At 45.0% G+C, this 18,817-nt stretch overlaps 1 protein-coding gene across 1 annotated transcript in view; it reads left to right on the plus strand.

Moving 5' to 3' along the window:
* The window catches only part of LOC138293608 (adhesive plaque matrix protein 2-like), a 562,975-nt gene that overhangs the window by 256,236 nt on the left and 287,922 nt on the right, over positions 1-18,817 (plus strand). Inside the window, exon 9 of the mRNA XM_069232882.1 lies at positions 18,676-18,774. Within this exon, the coding sequence (XP_069088983.1) occupies positions 18,676-18,774 (99 nt within the window). The remainder of the gene's footprint in view (positions 1-18,675; positions 18,775-18,817) is intronic.

Genomic DNA, 18,817 nt, shown 5'->3' on the forward strand with positions numbered 1-18,817 from the left:
TCTTAGAAAACAGTGCAAACAATGTATAGTTACAATAGGATGCAATGGGGAAACTTAGGGATAGGGGCAACACAAACCATATACTCCAAAAGTGGAATGTGAACCACGAATGGACCCCAAACCTATGTGACCTTGTAGAGGGTCGCTGGGACTATTAGAAAATAGTGAGAGTTAGAAAAATAACCCTCCCCAAGACCCTGAAAAGTGAGTGCAAAGTGCACCAAAGTTCCCCTAAGGACAAAATAGTCGTGTTAGAGGGAAAATGCAAGGAAAACACAAATCAGCAATGCAACAACGATGGATTCCTGACTGAGGGTACCTGTGGAACAAGGGGACCAAGTCCAAAAGTCACAAGCAGCTCGGAGATGGGCAGATGCCCAAGAAATGCCAGCGGTTGGTGCAAAGAAGCTCTTACTAGGCTGAAGAACTGTGAATACTGCAGGAACGACAAGGGCTAGAGACTTCCCCTTTGGAGGATGGATCCACCACGCCTTGGAGAGTCGTGCAGAAGTGTTTTCCCGCCGGATGGACGCCAACAAGCCTTGCTACACGCAAATCGTGCGTTTGGCGTTTTTGGACGCTGCTGGGGCCCAGGAGGGACCAGGAGGTCGCAAATTGGACCTGCAGAGAGAGGGGACGTCGAGCAAGACAAAGAGCCCTCACTGAAGCAGGTAGCACCCGGAGAAGAGCCAGAAAGAGGCACTACGAGGATGCATGAAACGGTGCTCGCCAAAGTTGCACAAAGGAGTCCCACATCGCCGGAGACCAACTTAGAAAGTCGTGCAATGCAGGTTAGAGTGCCGTGGACCCAGGCTTGGCTGTGCACGAAGGATTTCCGCCGGAAGTGCACAGGGGCCGGAGTAGCTTGCAAAGTCGCGGTTCCCAGCAATGCAGCCCAGCGAGGTGAGGCAAGGACTTACCTCCACCAAACTTGGGCTGAAGAGTCACTGGACTGTGGGGGTCACTTGGACGGTGTCGCTGGATTCGAGGGACCTCGCTCGTCGTGCTGAGAGGAGACCCAAGGGACCGGTAATGCAGCTTTTTGGTGCCTGCGGTTGCAGGGGGAAGATTCCGTCGACCCACGGGAGATTTCTTCGGAGCTTCTGGTGCAGAGAGGAGGCAGACTACCCCCACAGCATGCACAAGCAGGAAAACAGTCGAGAAGGCGGCAGGATCAGCGTTACAGAGTTGCAGTAGTCGTCTTTGCTACTATGTTGCAGGTTTGCAGGCTTCCAGCGCGGTCAGCGGTCGATTCCTTATCAGAAGGTGAAGAGGGAGATGCAGAGGAACTCGGCTGAGCTCATGCATTCGTTATCTGAAGTTTCCCCAGAGACAGAGACCCTAAATAGCCAGAAAAGAGGGTTTGGCTACCTAGGAGAGAGGAAAGGCTACTAACACCTGAAGGAGCCTATCAGCAGGAGTCTCTGACGTCACCTGGTGGCACTGGCCACTCAGAGCAGTCCAGTGTGCCAGCAGCACCTCTGTTTCCAAGATGGCAGAGGTCTGGAGCACACTGGAGGAGCTCTGGACACCTCCCAGGGGAGGTGCAGGTCAGGGGAGTGGTCACTCCCCTTTCCTTTGTCCAGTTTCGCGCCAGAGCAGGGGCTAAGGGGTCCCTGAACCGGTGTAGACTGGCTTATGCAGAAGTGGGCACACCTGTGCCCAACAAAGCATTTCCAGAGGCTGGGGGAGGCTACTCCTCCCCTGCCTTCACACCATTTTCCAAAGGGAGAGGGTGTCACACCCTCTCTCAGAGGAAGTTCTTTGTTCTACCATCCTAGGCCAGGCCTGGCTGGACCCGAGGAGGGCAGCTGCCTGTCTGAGGGGTTGGCAGCAGCAGCAGCTGCAGAGAAACCCCAGGAAGGGCAGTCTGGCAGTACCAGGGTCTGTGCTACAGACCACTGGGATCATGGAATTGTACCAACAATGCCAGGATGGCATAGAGGGGGCAATTCCATGATCATAGACATGTTACATGGCCATATTCGGAGTTACCATGGTGAAGCTACATATAGGTAGTGACCTATATGTAGTGCACGCGTGTAATGGTGTCCCCGCACTCACAAAGTTCAGTGAATTGGCTCTGAACAATGTGGGGGCACCTTGGCTAGTGCCAGGGTGCCCTCACACTAAGTAACTTTGCACCTAACCTTTACCAGGTAAAGGTTAGACATATAGGTGACTTATAAGTTACTTAAGTGCAGTGTAAAATGGCTGTGAAATAACGTGGACGTTATTTCACTCAGGCTGCAGTGGCAGGCCTGTGTAAGAATTGTCAGAGCTCCCTATGGGTGGCAAAAGAAATGCTGCAGCCCATAGGGATCTCCTGGAACCCCAATACCCTGGGTACCTCAGTAACATATACTAGGGAATTATAAGGGTGTTCCAGTAAGCCAATGTAAATTGGTAAAAATGGTCACTAGCCTGTTAGTGACAATTTGAAAGTAATGAGAGAGCATAACCACTGAGGTTCTGGTTAGCAGAGCCTCAGTGAGACAGTTAGGCACCACACAGGGAACATATACATGCACACCTATGAGCACTGGGGCCCTGTGTGACAGGGTCCCAGTGACACATACATATAGGCCACAAACCTATGAGCACTGGGGTCCTGACTAGCAGGATCCCAGTGACACATAACAACCATACTGAAAACATAGTGTTTTCACTATGAGCACTGAGGCCTAGCCATCAGGATCCCAGTGAGACAGTGAAAACAGTGACAAACATCCTGACATACACTCACAAACAGGCCAAAAGTGGGGGTAACAAGGCTAGAAAGAGGCTACCTTCTCACAGTTAGGGAACACCGCTAAGACAAATGAATCTGTGTTTTCACAAATCCCTAGCCCTTCACAGTCTGCAGGTATATCCACTCAAGTAATTCATGCAGTTTCCCCTATTATTCCTTTGGCTCAACCCGAGCGCTTCGGTGGGGATCCAAATAAGGCGCAGATTTTTCTGACCCAATGCTCATTGCATTTTTTAAGTAGACCAGTCATTTTTTCCGAAGATCAGTCCAAAGTGGCATTTATATTGTCTTATCTGACAGGAGATGCGGCCGCATGGTCCATGCCAATAATTTCCAGAAATGATCCTGTTTTATATAATTTCCAAAATTTCAAGAAAGAGTTCTTAAGAATATTTGATCGGCGAACTGCAGCTCAAGCCTCTGACAATGAACTACTGGAAATCAGGCAAGGTAATAAAGGTCTAGTAGCCTATCTGGCTCATTTCAATAAACTCATTGTAGAGACTGCCTGGCCGGAGTCAAAAAGAGCCGCCATATTTTATCGTGGACTGAGAGATGAATTGAAAGATGCCTTAGCACAAGTTCCAAATAGACCCACCGAAATTTCGGAGTTAATTGATCTTGTGTTACAGATTGACCACCGGTTAACTGAACGAAGAGCAGAAAAGAGAAGAGAGTATCGACCATTCCCCCTGAGAATTGATTGTGTAAGAAATGATCATACGAGAGCCGGAGAAGGGATAACGATAGAAGAACCAATGCAAATTGGTTCCATCCGAGGTCCTTTATCTAAGGAAGAAAAAGAGAAAAGAAGAGTGAATCAACTATGTTTATATTGCGGTGCATCTGGGCATTTTGTTAAAAATTGTCCCAAGAAACCCAAAGCTCTTCAGTGGGAAAAGGCCAGCTTCATCAGTAGAGGGAGGTGCCCTGATGAAAGCAGAACCCAAGACAACTCCTTTAGATCAACGAGTGGCGAATACCTTACAAACCGCAGCGCCACATTTGGTACAAACAGTATCAGTTAAGACCCTTGAGAAGGAAATTCAAGGGATCTCAGTTATGATAGACTCTGGAGCTACGGGCAACTTCTGTGATATCAAATACGCTCGTAAAATGGGTATTCGATTTATCAAGAAATCTACTTTGGAAGTAGTAAGAGCTGTGGATGGAACCAATCTTTCTTCAGGACCCATTTCCCATGAGACCGAACCAATTCAGATGCAAGGTTTTGGTGGACATCAGGAGCAGATAATCTTTAATTTGATAGATGCTCCACAATTTCAACTCATTTTGGGTCTGCCCTGGCTTACAGAACATAATCCACAAATTGATTGGAGCAAAAGAACGATCAAGATGAATTCCTCTTACTGCAAAGAGAATTGCTTTCATGATGGAGTGGAAGTGTCCACCAAGTCTCAAGCGGCCTGTTTATCATCACACTCTTCAGTGATCTGTGCACTAAAGACAGCAGAAATCCCAAAAGAATATAAGGATTTAGTCGCCGTTTTTGATGAACAGGAGGCTGAGAAATTGCCACCACATCGACCCTACGACTGCAAAATTGAACTGGAGCCAGGTGCGATATTGCCATGTAGCAGAATATATGCATTGACCGAAGCAGAGAATCAACATTTAAAGGAGTATTTGGATCAATATCTTGCTAATGGTTTTATTCGTCCTTCTGAATCTCCAGTGTCATCCCCACTATTTTTCATATCAAAGAAGGATGGGAGTCTTCGAACTTGCATTGATTATCGAGCCCTCAATCAGGTTACCATCAAGAATCGATACCCACTGCCTTTAGTGTCAGTTTTATTAGATGAAGTAAAGAATGCTAGAATCTACACCAAATAGGACCTGCGAGGAGCATATCATTTGATTCGAGTGGCTTCAGGGGATGAATGGAAAACCGCTTTTCGGACTCGATACGGATTATTTGAATATCAAGTGATGCCTTATGGGTTATGCAATGCTCCCGCTGCCTTCCAGCATTTCGTTAATGATGTATTACGAGAATTCCTCGACCGGGTTGCCGTGGTTTATATAGATGACATTTTAATCTTTTCCGACAATCTACAGGAGCACATTTCCCATGTTCGATCCATCCTCACAAGGTTGCAAGAAAACCATCTCTATGTAAAATTGGAGAAGTGTGCATTTCATGTGGAATGAGTTGAGTTCTTAGGATTCATTTTGTCACCAGAAGGAGTTAGTATGGATCCTGCCAAGATAAAGACAGTGCAACATTGGCCTTCTGCTTGCAATGTCAAAGAGATCCAGAGTTTCTTGGGGTTCGCAAATTTTTATCGAAGATTCATATCCAATTTTTCTCAAACAGTTACACCCATTACTCGATTGTTGAAGAAAGGAGTGAAGTTTGAGTGGACAAAAGAAGCTGAAAATGCTTTTAATTTTTTGAAGAATTCCTTCGTCTCAGCTCCAATCTTGCTCCACCCCAATCCAGATGAGCCATATTATGTGGAGGCAGATGCTTCAGATGCTGCCATAGGAGTGACCTATTTCTCTCGAAAATTAACACCACCAGAGATAAATTATTCAATTGCGGATAAGGAGCTATTGGCAGTCAAAGAAACTTTTCGTGAGTGGAGGCATTACATTTTGGGAGCTAAGCATAAAGTGACCGTTTACACGGACCACCGAAATTTACAGTTTTTAAAATCAGCTCGAACTCTAACAGCTAGACAACTGCGTTGGTCCCTATATTTTGCAGACTTTGATTTTGTTATCACTTTCAGACCAGGAAAAGTAAATGGGAAGGCAGATGCTCTATCTCGAATTGATACCGGTGCAGTTAAAGAGCCTCCAGAAAAAGAATTGATTATTCCACAAGAGAAGTTCATATCTGCCATATTGTATGAAAATTTAACCAAAGAAATTCAAGAAAACTTAACATTCGAAGGAATGCTGAAGTGGTCCAAAGAAGGCCAAGGAAGAGAAATCAAAAAAGGTTTGCCATACTTTAAAGGTGCACTGTATGTTCCGACTGTGGAGCTGCAAGAAAAAATTTGTCAGGCTTATCATGACGATCAATTGGCTGGACACAAAGGAATTCAAAAGACTCAAAATCTAATACAACGAGAATTTTGGTGGCCAAAAATGAAAACTCAGATAAGACAATATGTGTCAACTTGTGACAAATGTCAAAGAGGGAAATCAAATAGAACAGCTTCACAAGGTCTGTTAAGACCTTTGCCCACTGCACCCCATGCCTGGCATACTGTTACTATGGATCTTATAGTGGCACTCCTGAGTAGCCAAGGTTTTAACACTATCCTAGTTTTTGTAGACACTTTCACTAAAATGGCGCATTTTATTCCTTTGAAAGAAATCCCTTGAGCCCCACAGGTTGCACAGTTGTTTACACAACACATAGTACGCGCCCATGGTATCCCAAAAATTCTAGTTTCAGACAGGGGGTCCCAATTTGTTTCTCGCTTTTGGAAGGCCTTTAGTAAAAGATTAGGAATTGATTCTCGTTACTCTACCAGTTACCATCCTGAAACCGATGGGCAAACAGAGAGAGTGAATCAAGAGTTAGAACAGTATTTAAGACTCAATTTATTCGATAAAGAGAAGGAATGGCCCGAGTTGATGTGGGCAGCTGAATTTGCTTACAATAATGCTATTCATTCCACCACTGGGTTCACCCCCTTTTATCTGAACCATGGTAGACATCCTAATGTAATGTTGGGTAAAGAAGATGATTCAGTGCCTGCAGTAGAAGAGATGGTGAGGGATTTGCAGACCACGTTAGTTAGGGCTAGAAAAAACATAATTCAAGCAAAAGACTCATATAAGACTCAGGCTGATAGAAAAAGAAGAGAGAGCCCCATTTATTCGAAAGGAGACAAAGTTTGGTTATCCACTCGTCATTTACGTCTCAAAGGAAATCGCAAATTTCAGCCACGATTTATAGGCCCATTCAAAGTTGACAAGATGATCAATCCAGTGGCAGTTAAATTGCAGTTGCCAGCTCATCTAAAGATACATCCTGTTTTCCATGTCTCCTTGTTAAAGAACAGTCCTTCAAATTTACGTCAAAACTCCCCTCCAATTCCTATCCAGATTAGCTCTGCAGAAGAGTATGAGGTCAATCAAATCTTAGATTCCAAAATCCGTAATGGCCAGCTTTATTATCTAATTGATTGGAAAGGTTATGGTCCAGAGGAACGATCCTGGGAGCCGCACGAGTATGTACATGCTTCAAGATTAGTGAGAAACCTTCATAGAACCTACCCAAGCAAACCTAAATTGGAGAACTGTTCCTTGAGGGGGAGTACTGTCATGACCACACAAACTTGCCAAGTCAAATCAAAGAAGTGCATGAGAAAAGCAAAGAGATATCCTCAGTGGAGACAGCAAAGCCCAAACTGGAAGAAGGTTTGCAGAGTAATCTTGCGCTTATTTCAAAGGAAGAATCAAGAAGAGAAGATCCAAGATGGCCGCTGTGAGTCCTGAAGGTTAATTACAGTTCTAGTCTTGCAATCGGTTGGTTGCTAGGTTACGAGCTCTCCAGCTGGAAGCCTTGCACTTCAACTGAGGTCTGACAGGAATCAGCTGTGTGGAGAGAGAGAGTGCTTCAGAACAGAAACTCCTGTGAGGTAAAATTACATTTGAAGATTATATTACAGAAAACAGATAAATATTGTCAAGGTTTATTCAAAGAGTTTGATAGTAGACCGTTCCCGTGGGAGTCGGCAAGGCTACAGAGTTAATGTATGAATTAACCTTATGTTTACAAGGTTCTTGTTTAAGATATTAAAGTCAAAGAAAAAACGAACTTTAAAAGAGCAAGTATTTACAAATGTCAAGGTGATAAACGAAGTCCAAGTTTAAAGGAGAAAAGAACTGTTAACAAATAAGCATTTACAAATTCAATGGTAATAAACCAAAATAGAGTTTAAAAGAGAAACAAACTTAAATAAACAAGCATTTACAACTACAGGTTATCGACAGATGTCGAAGTAAGGAAGGAGAAACTAACTGTAATAAACAAGCATTTACAAATACAAGTTATCAACAAATGTCGAAGTAAGAAAGGAGAAACGAACTTTAATAAACAAGCATTTACAAATACAAGTATTGACAGAAGTCACAATAAGACAGGAGAAATTAAATAACATCAGCTGATTTGAAGAACGCATTATCACCAACTATATATATATATGCATATATATATATAGCAAGATAAAACCAATCTCTAACAAAGGTTGAGAAGTTCTTCCAGAATCAGTAATAAGCATTTTTTTAAGAAGAGCTATCATTTATAGAGAGAAGCAGGGCTACAGAGAACTCAGGGTGAGTAAAGAAATAATAGAATTAAAGAGAATTAAGTGTTGAGAGTAGAAAGTGAAAAACTGATATTGTATGTCCTTAGTAATTGCGACTGTGACTCTTGCAGGTGCTGTATCCAATCTTAGATGTGAAGAGGCAGACTGAGTACTGGCGTTCATCATCTGTGTGGCAGTCTCTCTACCATCCCATTCCCCTTTCCCCCTCCGGGGTACTCAGCACGAAGGATTAATATTCGTTGTGAGTAGCTCGGGTTGGGACTGAGGAGTTATCTTCTGCTTCTGAGGAAATCGAATTGAAGTATCCTGACATGCATGGATAATTGCACTTTTGCCGATACGTTTGATTGCAAGCAAACTTCTGTTTCCTTTTGTGTGTCTCCTTTACGCACATGCTGGCCGTCGGCTCGGTTATGTGAAACTGTTTTACTTTTAATTTTCAGTTTATGTGGCAGGAAAAGTCCGGTTAGGAGCTTGCAACGCTAATAGCCCTACCTCTAGCAAATGCGAGACCCATTGCATTGCAAATGCTTGTTACACTTGTTAACACTATCTGGGCATTTGTTGTACCTCATTTTAACACCCAAATATAGCAATGAGCAACCAGTGAACCTTGTCAAATGGCCTTCTACTGCGTTGCAACATGTGTTGCTGCATTTTTGAGTTACACATTTTTTTTGGTTTAAATCTGCAGATTATGCAGTAGATGATGGAGTATGTGGGAAATGTAGCTAATCTATGAGTATGTGAAAATCGCAGCACCTGCACATTTAGATAATTCCAGTGTCCATAATGATACCTTTCGCCAGCCATGAGAGATCAATGTCCTCAATGACGTGCTGTCATGAGTACATTGATGCTTGCTCATTGCTTTTAAACATAAAATGTGGTTGCACCGCCAATGTGCTGATGGGGCTTCCCCTGGCTGTTTTTGATCTACCAGGTATGAAAGCTGTCATTTTTGGGAGGGGAGTAGGCGCAGACGCACAAAGTACTTTACAACATAGCATGTTTTTGACAAAGCGAATAGCTCTGGCTTATGAATGACAATGCCTCTTCAGTCATTGAAGGGTGTAGGCTGGGTCATCGCTTGCGGTCGCTGTAGTGTGAAGAATCTGGTTCACCGGAGCTTTACGTTGCAGGTTTGCAAGGGTGGCAAGATTTTGGTGCAAGCGGGTCCAAAACTTAAGGTTTTTTTCTTTCTTCAAGGAGGAGTTCAACTGGTGCCATACCAAGAGTCCGGGACCCAAGAAGCATCTCTTTGAGATTAGGAACTCAACCCAGCAAAAGCCAGCAGGCCCAGGCAGGTCCAATTGCAGCAGGTCAGCAGGGCAGTTGCAGACAGACCCCTGGAGATTCTTGTTTCCCTGTAGCTCACAAAAGGAAGTCAATCAGCTGACCTTTGACGTCACTTCAGCTTGAGATGAAGGGTTCAGTCAAATCTTTCTTCGCGGGCCCAGTAGTCTAGTGTGAAGCCCTTTGTGTGTGTGTGCTGAGGAAGCCCTATTAACTTAAATTGCTGTGTGGCAGGTGTTAGCTCTGCCCCCTCATCCTGCCAGAGAAGGCCCATCCTGCCAAGACTCAGTCTTCTTATTGTGTGGCTGTCTAGGAAGAATATAAAAAGGCCAACTACACCTAGTCATGTGACCAAAGAGCAGGCTGCAGGCACCAAATGTTTAGGATAAGAAAATGCCAACTTTCTTTTCTGAATTGCGATGTAAAATCTGACTCTACCATTACTGAGGGTTTTTGAATTACAATTCCTCAGACACAAAACATGACTTTCCTATGTGCTCCCACACAAACGTTATCACTTATTAAATGTAATAAGGTAACCTGATATTAGCCTATTTGAGAGGTAGATCTTGCAGTAGTAAAACATTAATTTAGTAGTTTTTTCCTACCAGGACATGTAAAACTAAAAAGTATGTTGCAGGATAACTTAAGAATAGAGAACAAGATAGACTCCTCTTGGCAATGTGAAAACAGCTCTTTACTGTATCGAAACGGAGAGTGGCAAGTCCACACAAGTAAACAGCTAGTCTCTCACAGGCAGCTTCTTTTATATAAAGTCAGACAATATTTTATTACAAAACGTCAACAAATAAATCACTACATAGTTATATATTCGTTTTGGAAAAAAACATCATGCCACCTGTAACCCTATAACCTTAAACTTTAACCTAATTCACTACACATCCTTTATTGCAGGTCTAACAATGCTTAGCAAGCTAACCATTCTCTATGTCTAAATACATGTGTATTTGTATATGTGCTTTATTGTTTTGCTCCTATGAGCTTTTATCAGATTTTGTGTACCCTTTGGCTAATTCAATCTCCTGCTCCTATTCTTCAATTGCCTTCAATCACATTCTTGTTTAACTGTAGGAAAACAGAATACGTTCCTGTGTGCTAAGCCCATAAATTCCTTCAAGCATGCCATTCACTGGTTTTCCTTTAACTCCACACGTTTCGGTCATGCATTCTACTTTTAACTTAACTTTTTACCTCTCTCATCAACATGGGTTTTAGCCTGCACTGTTCTTTCACCATGTATGGCTGCTTTATCTGCTGTGAGTCATGTTTTCACATTTCATATTTCCCATAAAAAGTACATGTCCAACTTTTTAAATTCCACACCCTGCCTTGTGGGCTCTTTAGGGCCTACCCTAGGAGTGGCTTATAGGAATTAAAAAGGAAGGCTTAGGCTTGCCAAAAGGTTTGTTTTGCCAAGTCGAACTGTCAGTTTAAAACTTCAAACACAGGCTGCAATTGCAGGCCTGAGACATGTTTAAAAAGGCTACTTGAGTGGGTGGCACAATACGTTCTGCAGGCCCATTAGTAGCATTTCATTTACAGGACTTGGGTACAGGTAGTACCACTTTATTAGGGATTGAGAAGTAAATTAAATGTGGCAATAGGGTGTAATTCTACCATGTTTAAAAGAGGAAGCACAAGCACCTTAGCACAAGTTATCAGTGGTAAAGTACACAGAGTCCAAAAAAGCCAACAAAAATGGGTTTATACAACAGGAGAGGTGAAGGCAAAAGTTTGGGGGTGACACTGAAGAGAGGGCCAAGACCAACAACACCTCGGAATAATGTCTAAAACATACAGGCAGTTGTAAAAAGCAAATTCCACATGGGCAATCATTTACAATAGCACCTATGCACATGTATTTCACTCACATTAAATAAATATAAAAGGAGTGAACTGGCAAATGGTGTTGCTGGGTGCAGGGATGAGTAGAGTCCACTACGGCTCTTGATCAGGTGGTGATGTTGGGAGCTTGGCTGCTAACTTGATGTTTGGAATTCTGCAGATGGAAATGCAGAGAACCTATGTTTTCAATTTAGAGGGGCAATAGGCAGGTTTGTGCACAACTGGGCTTGCACTGTCTCCCTTCGAGTCACACTGCCTACCTCCTTTGCACATTGTGTTCTTATGTTGCCTGCCTCCATCTTTGAGCAATTTACTGTTTGTCCATGACACATTTTGTTAGATTTTTCATAGAGAACACTGGTGGGGACATCATGTTATAGGGAAGACTGTGCAGGAGAATTTGATTTAAAAAAAAAATATGTGGAGAGTACGTCATTCTTGGTCTACAGCAGCTGGTTGCAGCAGACATAGGCACCTTGCTCAGCAGTTTGAAGGTGGAGGGATACCGTCTGACCTGCTTTGTTCATGCCGATAGCCTTCATCTGGAAAGAGGAACAGTGAGGGAAGGTGTCAGGCCACATCCTGATGCTTTGAACTGCAATATCTGGTTAGTGCCATTGGGTATGGGGCCTTTTGTTTGCATGCATCAAAGTCAAGGGTTTAGTGGTCTACTCACCTGGCATGACTGGGGTGTGGTAGGAAGTGCTGCCCTTATCTGATGTTTGATTTACATTGATGGTCTCAGGTCATGGTATCTGTGGTTGCCCTCTAATGATGGAAGAGAGAAGGATTGCGCAGCAGTGTCTGTGCCTAGTATGAAACAAGCCTGGGACTTTCCACCTGCAACATCCAGGTTGCTGGAGGTGCAGAGAATTGGGGGCTGGGTGACCATGAGTTAAGTTTTTATGTGGGAAATTATGGTATTTGGAAGCCTTTTGTATGGAGAGGGAATCTAGGTCACACTTTTAGCATGGAACGTGGTGGGATGAGGGGTGTCTGAACATGGGAGAGAAGCCCTCTCAAGCATGAGAAGCAAAATAATTGCTGCTAATCTCTTCATGTTGACATTGTTTGTCAGCCTAGTTGTGTCAGGCCCAGAAAGGAGTTTCAATTATAGCCTTTTGTGCAGGTTTGATTACAACATACTATTTTCCAATTTACGTTTAACATGTGTGTTGCTCTCACTTTCATTTACCGAAAATTGCAATTTTGTCCTACTTGATATTTATTTTAGATATTCCAGGCTTAGATGAAGCTGTTAAAACGCCTCTGCCCCTAATGGATAACATTTCGCAAGCTTCATGCAGTTAACTGAGGATACCTAAGCACAGTTTGTAAAACATTCAAACATTGTCTAATAGTGATAAACAATAGTTTATCTTCAAATATACAATGCATATCATATTTTAAAAATTCCACCTGAGTTGTATTGTCTCCAGTTACCTGGAACCACCATGTATTTTCTCATTTTTCAATTCCATACATAATTTATCCTATTTAGTAATTAGTGGCACATTATTTAAACCACAAACCAAATAAGACACATTTAGAATTGTATCTTTTATTTTTACTTGATGCATAATCTTTTTAAAATAATTCACTTTTTTTTTGTTTAGATAGGAAAACTATACAGGTGTGAGGTTATCCCTCATAACAATCATACATCCCCCTGCGAGTCACAGTTAGGAAGGGACGCCCTCAGGATCCCCCTTTCTAATTGTGTCTCAAACTTGATTTTGCGAGTCTCTAACAGGATACCGGCTCGCTAAATCGGGATGGTACATTGTACAAGGCCATTTTGCAGTCTTTTGCGCCTGCAAAGTTGCTTTGTACATCTGGCCCTTAGTTTCATTGGAGGCAGTTTGTAAGGTAGACACACATGAACCCACATGACAGAATTAATTGTTTTATTCAGTAGAGTTTGCTCATTCTAAATTCTGAACTTCAAATAAGGTTGTACCAGTAACACATTTTACTACCAGCACTTCATTTGACAAAACACTTCAACTGTTTAATTATATTACAGGTATTTGAAATTGTTGGCATAAATTACTGATAATAATTTCACAGTGACCCTTCCAAGAGACAGAGGGCCTCATTTATGAGGTTTTGGTGCAGGGCGGCACCGTAAGGAATTTTGCTGCACTGCCCTGCATCAAAAGGAAAGGGCAGGAATGCGCTGTATCTCTGAGATATGGCGCATTTCTGTCCTTTCCCCCTGCGCTGGCGCACAATGTGCTGCACCATGGTGCAAGGGTATCTGCATTGTAGGGATGAATGTTTTTCTGCAGGAAGGGACATCTTCCTGCACAAAAACAATGACTGGAGGCTTTTTCCTCTTTCTATGTGTGCTGCAGAAAGAGGAAAAAACAAGGAGAAATAAAGAGATTTTTCCTTGTTATGCTTCCGAGGCAGAGGCTTTTGACGCATTCCCAGGTTTACAAAATCTTGTGAACTTGGGAATCTGTCACATGCCATGGGTGTTACGTAGGAACACCCACCGTAACACCCATGCCACTTCTCCCTATTGCAGTGTGAGGCAACGCAGTGGCTTGCACTGCGTTGTCTCACTCTATATTTGCACGTACATGTAAAGCCACGCAGCGTGGCTTTACATGGCTTTGTAGATATGGATCTGCAGTGTGTGCTGCTGGACTGTCATAAAAGAGATATTACGGTAGTGCAGAGGCTCTTGTAAATAAGCCCCAGAGTGTATCAAATGTGTGGGCTCTGGAAGTAAAGGTCAGACATGTCAAGTGCCAGTACTAAATATGTGACAAATTTGATTCTTCCGATGGTCCTTGGCACTCTTCCAGTTCCGATCAACTTAATCATGGTTGACATTTCCAGGGTTGGCTTTTGTAAACAACACACCTTTCACACAGTCTGCCACATCATACTTATATGCCTGGCACTGCTAGATAATAACTTCAAAGATTTCAGAATCACACAGGACTAGAAGGTTTGTATATTTTTTAACAAGCTTCAGCAGATTCTCAGTCCCAAACTCAAACTCTGATTGTTTTGCTGTTGCCTGGGACTGAAAACTTGTCTACTCCTTCAGTTCATCTTCAGGAAATCTTTTTAGTAATTGCTCCCACAGTATTAAAACGAAAGACAAAATAGGCCCTCTTTCAAACTGCTCTACAAGGCAATGATACTTCTGTACTGTTCCAAACGACAGTTTCACCCAAATATTGATCCTTAATTTGGCCAGTCTTGTCTCTTGCACATTGTACTGCTACAACAGTGGTCAAAGAGCTTTACTAAAATAACCTGGACAGATACACAATTTCACTCAAAAAGACATTCAGGACCTAATTCACAAAGGACCTCCACCCTCATGGTGGAGGCCCTGCAGTTGTGGGGGAGTCTCTGCACTAAGGGCAGAATCTCTGCAATGAGAATTCTCATTTCGGAGAATCCGCCTGGAGTTCGGAGACTCCCACACAGCTGTGGGACCTCCACCATAAGTGCCAAGGCCTTTTGTGAATTAGGCCTTCAGTGTTGCAAGAAAAATATGATAATAGGACTCAGACAGCTTCTTGTGGCAATATATAGCAACTGGGCCATCTCCTCAATGTGCTCCTTTTCAAAGTACTTAAGAATAATCTCATATGAAAGTATTAGTGGAGCAGCAGTTAAATGCCCTGAAAGAACCACACTTGATTCAGTGGTCGAAGGGACACCATTTCATAATCAGTAACCGATAAACTTTCATCCAGCTTGGGCTTCCTTAACCCCTTACATGCAGAGGACAGCTTGGAGCCATTCTCCGCCAGACGGCTCCAAGCCGTGCCTGCACAAAAGGTAGGAAATCCTTCCAGTGCGGGCACCAGAGGGATTTCCTTTTGATATTTTCAGCTTTGGTTCCTGGGGAGGAGGTTCCTCAGCAACCAAGGCTGAAAATATCCCGTCCCTGTAATGACAGCTCGCCAACATTATTACAGGGAAAACAAGAGTAAAATGAGTCGATCAACTCATTTACTTTAATTTCCATCAGTGCTCAGGGGCACATCACAGACTCCCGAGAACCAAGAGTGGGAGCGGTACCGTTGGCAAGGGGAGAATCCCCCTTTCCAATACTACCTTTCTCTTGCAGATCGCTGCTTGGGATCGCTGCAGGAGGGCGATCCTCAAGCAAGTATCCACCACTAGACACCAGGGAGGGAAGAGCGGGCCCTTCAGCAAGGGCTTATGCTCCCGCTGATTTTTTTTTCTTTACTTGATTCAGTCCCCAGGGGGGACAGAAAGCCCACTAAGCACCAGGGACTGTTTTTTTATTAGGATGAAGGATGGGGGCTGCCGAGAATGGGCACAGTAATGCTGCCACCCCTCCAAAAAATTGGTAGAATCTTTCTGCCCGATGGGTGGGGGAAGAAAGCCACTAGACACCATGGATGTATTGTTTTCGTTTTTTTAAATAGGGGTGGGACCTGCCCACAATGGGCATGGTCATGTCCCTAACCCAAATAAATGGGGACGAAAGTCTTTCTGCCCTTTCTGGGAAGTAGATCAAGCAATAGCACCGATCTGACCCCCTAGGGGGCACAAAGCCCACTACGCACCAGGGATTATTTTTTAGGAGTGGGGGCTGGCCTGAATAGGCATGGCAAGGCCCCCAACCCCCATTAAATGGGCACAGTCTTTTTGCCCCCCACAGGGGAGATGGGGGTAATTACCCCCAATCTGCCCCTCGAGGGGGTAGAAAGCCCACTAGATACCAGGGAATATTGTCCATAAAGAAAGAGGAGTGGGAGCTACCCACCATGGACATGGCCATGCCCCCACCCCAAATTAATGGGGACAAAGTCTTTCTGCCCCCTTGGGGGGGGAGGTGGGGGTATATTCCATATATGCCCCCAGGGGGCTAAAAGCCCAGTAGACTCGAGGGAATAATACAAAACAAAAAGAAGGAGGGATAGGGGCTGCGTACCATGGGCATGGCCATTCCCCCCACCACAAATAAATGGGGATTCAGTCTTTCTGTCCCCCTGGGGGCAGATGGGGCTAATCAGCCCTGATTCTGCCCCCAGGGGGAAGGGAGGGGCAGGCAGCCCACTAGATGCCAGGGAAATAAAACATAGAGGGGTGAGGGTTGCCCACCACCATGGGTATGTTCTGCTCCCACCCCAACTGAATGGGGCAAAAGTATTTCTGTGCCCCTGCGGACTAAAGCATGACATCCCAATGGCAGGCAAGTGGATAGTTGACTCTTTTGGGTGTTGATTTTACATATGGGCCAGGAGCGCTTGGCTAACTCCCAATATCATCCCATTTGCAATGGTGAGTGGCTGCACTTTTTAGGCTTGAGTAGACTGCCACCAGGAAAAACAGACGAGACCCAGACACTTCTAGGAGAGTCTAGGGTGGTGCGCTTCACATGCCACCTAGATCATTATCTTACCCACAAAGCCCTGCAAACCTCCAACGTTGCCTGTAGTCAAAGGCTCCCATTTTTCTTTGGTTTGATCTGTTCCTGTCACAGCCTTAGGCCCAGCCACATAAGGAGGACAATGACCTTCCCGAAAGTGCACCTGGAAGCCCGTGCCTGCCACCTTCTGTTTTTTGCCCTTGATGAATTTTTATTTCCTAACTATATGCAGTGATCTGCCACAGCCATCTCGAGGAAAACATTGTGAGGGTCATTCTGACCCTGGCGGGAGACGGGAGCCGCCCGCCTGGCGGGAACCGCCAAATGGCCGCTACGCGGTCAGAAGAGCGCGGAGGCCATTCTGACTTTCCTGCTGGGCTGGCGGGTGCCCGCCAAGGGAGCGCCCGCCGGCCCAGCGGGAAAGGCCCTGCAACATTGAAGCCGGCTCCGAATGGAGCCGGCGGTGTTGCAGGGGTGCGACGGGTGCAGTTGCACCCGTCGCGATTTTCACTGTCTGCAATGCAGACAGTGAAAATCTTTCTGGGGCCCTGTTAGGGGGCCCCTGCACTGCCCAAGCCAGTGGCATGGGCAGTGCAGGGGCCCCCAGGGGCCCCATGACACCCGTTCCCGCCATCCTGGTTCTGGCGGTGAAAAACGCCAGAAACAGGCTGGCTGGAAGGGGGTCGGAATCCCCATTTGATCTGTTCCTGTCACAGCCTTAGGCCCAGCCACATAAGGAGGACAATGACCTTCCCGAAAGTGCACCTGGAAGCCCGTGCCTGCCACCTTCTGTTTTTTGCCCTTGATGAATTTTTATTTCCTAACTATATGCAGTGATCTGCCACAGCCATCTCGAGGAAAACATTGTGAGGGTCATTCTGACCCTGGCGGGAGACGGGAGCCGCCCGCCTGGCGGGAACCGCCAAATGGCCGCTACGCGGTCAGAAGAGCGCGGAGGCCATTCTGACTTTCCTGCTGGGCTGGCGGGTGCCCGCCAAGGGAGCGCCCGCCGGCCCAGCGGGAAAGGCCCTGCAACATTGAAGCCGGCTCCGAATGGAGCCGGCGGTGTTGCAGGGGTGCGACGGGTGCAGTTGCACCCGTCGCGATTTTCACTGTCTGCAATGCAGACAGTGAAAATCTTTCTGGGGCCCTGTTAGGGGGCCCCTGCACTGCCCATGCCAGTGGCATGGGCAGTGCAGGGGCCCCCAGGGGCCCCATGACACCCGTTCCCGCCATCCTGGTTCTGGCGGTGAAAAACGCCAGAAACAGGCTGGCTGGAAGGGGGTCGGAATCCCCATGGCGGCGCTGCATGCAGCGCCGCCATGGAGGATTCTCCCAGCCGGGGGTAATCCGGAGGGAAACCACCGGACCCGGCTGGGCGACCACGGCTTTACAGCCGCGGTCTGAATGCCCAATGAAGCACCGCCAGCCTGTTGGCGGTGCTTCCGGCGACCTCCACCCTGGCGGTCATAGACCGCCAGGGTCAGAATGAGGCCCTGTGTATTTTAAGAGTAGGTTATAGAAAATCATAATTCTGTTTCCTGTGTCTTGCTTTTGCTATTGTGTTTTGCATGATAACATTGAAACCATCATTTAATATTACTTTTGGTGATAGAACTCATATTTTAGGAAAACATAAAAGATCATATTGTGAAACTTCTGGATCTTTTTGCTAAGTGCTTGTTGGACACTATAAACATGTACATGAGAAACAGCTGCTGCTCAGTCCTTGACCAGATGAGTAAAGATGCAGAATGAACTGAGTAGGAAAATGTGAACTCATTTTAAAACCCCTATAGATGTGAATATAAGGGGGTTATTACAACTTTGGAGGAGGTGTTACCAGCCGTATTACGTATTACGGATATACCACCAGCCGTATTACGAGTCCATTATATCCTATGGAACTCGTAATACGGCTGGTGGTATATCCGTCACTTTACCGTCACTTTTGGGACGGATTAACACCTCCTCCAAAGTTGTAATAACCCCCTAAGTCTCTTAATTTAAATTTTCAAGGATGGTGATGCATCTTACCTTGTTTCTTTTTAATGTGTTCTTCTTTTCTACAGTGGCATCTTGCAATTCAACTACTTGCATTCATGGCTATTGCACTTCGTATGATACATGCAGTTGTCGCTATGGATTCCAAGGACCAACATGTAATGAAGGTGAGAAGGAATTCATGAGTGTGACAGATTCACAGTGATTGTA

The sequence above is a fragment of the Pleurodeles waltl genome, chromosome 4_2 (assembly GCF_031143425.1).
Source record: "Pleurodeles waltl isolate 20211129_DDA chromosome 4_2, aPleWal1.hap1.20221129, whole genome shotgun sequence".
In the NCBI taxonomy this organism is placed as follows: domain Eukaryota; kingdom Metazoa; phylum Chordata; class Amphibia; order Caudata; family Salamandridae; genus Pleurodeles; species Pleurodeles waltl.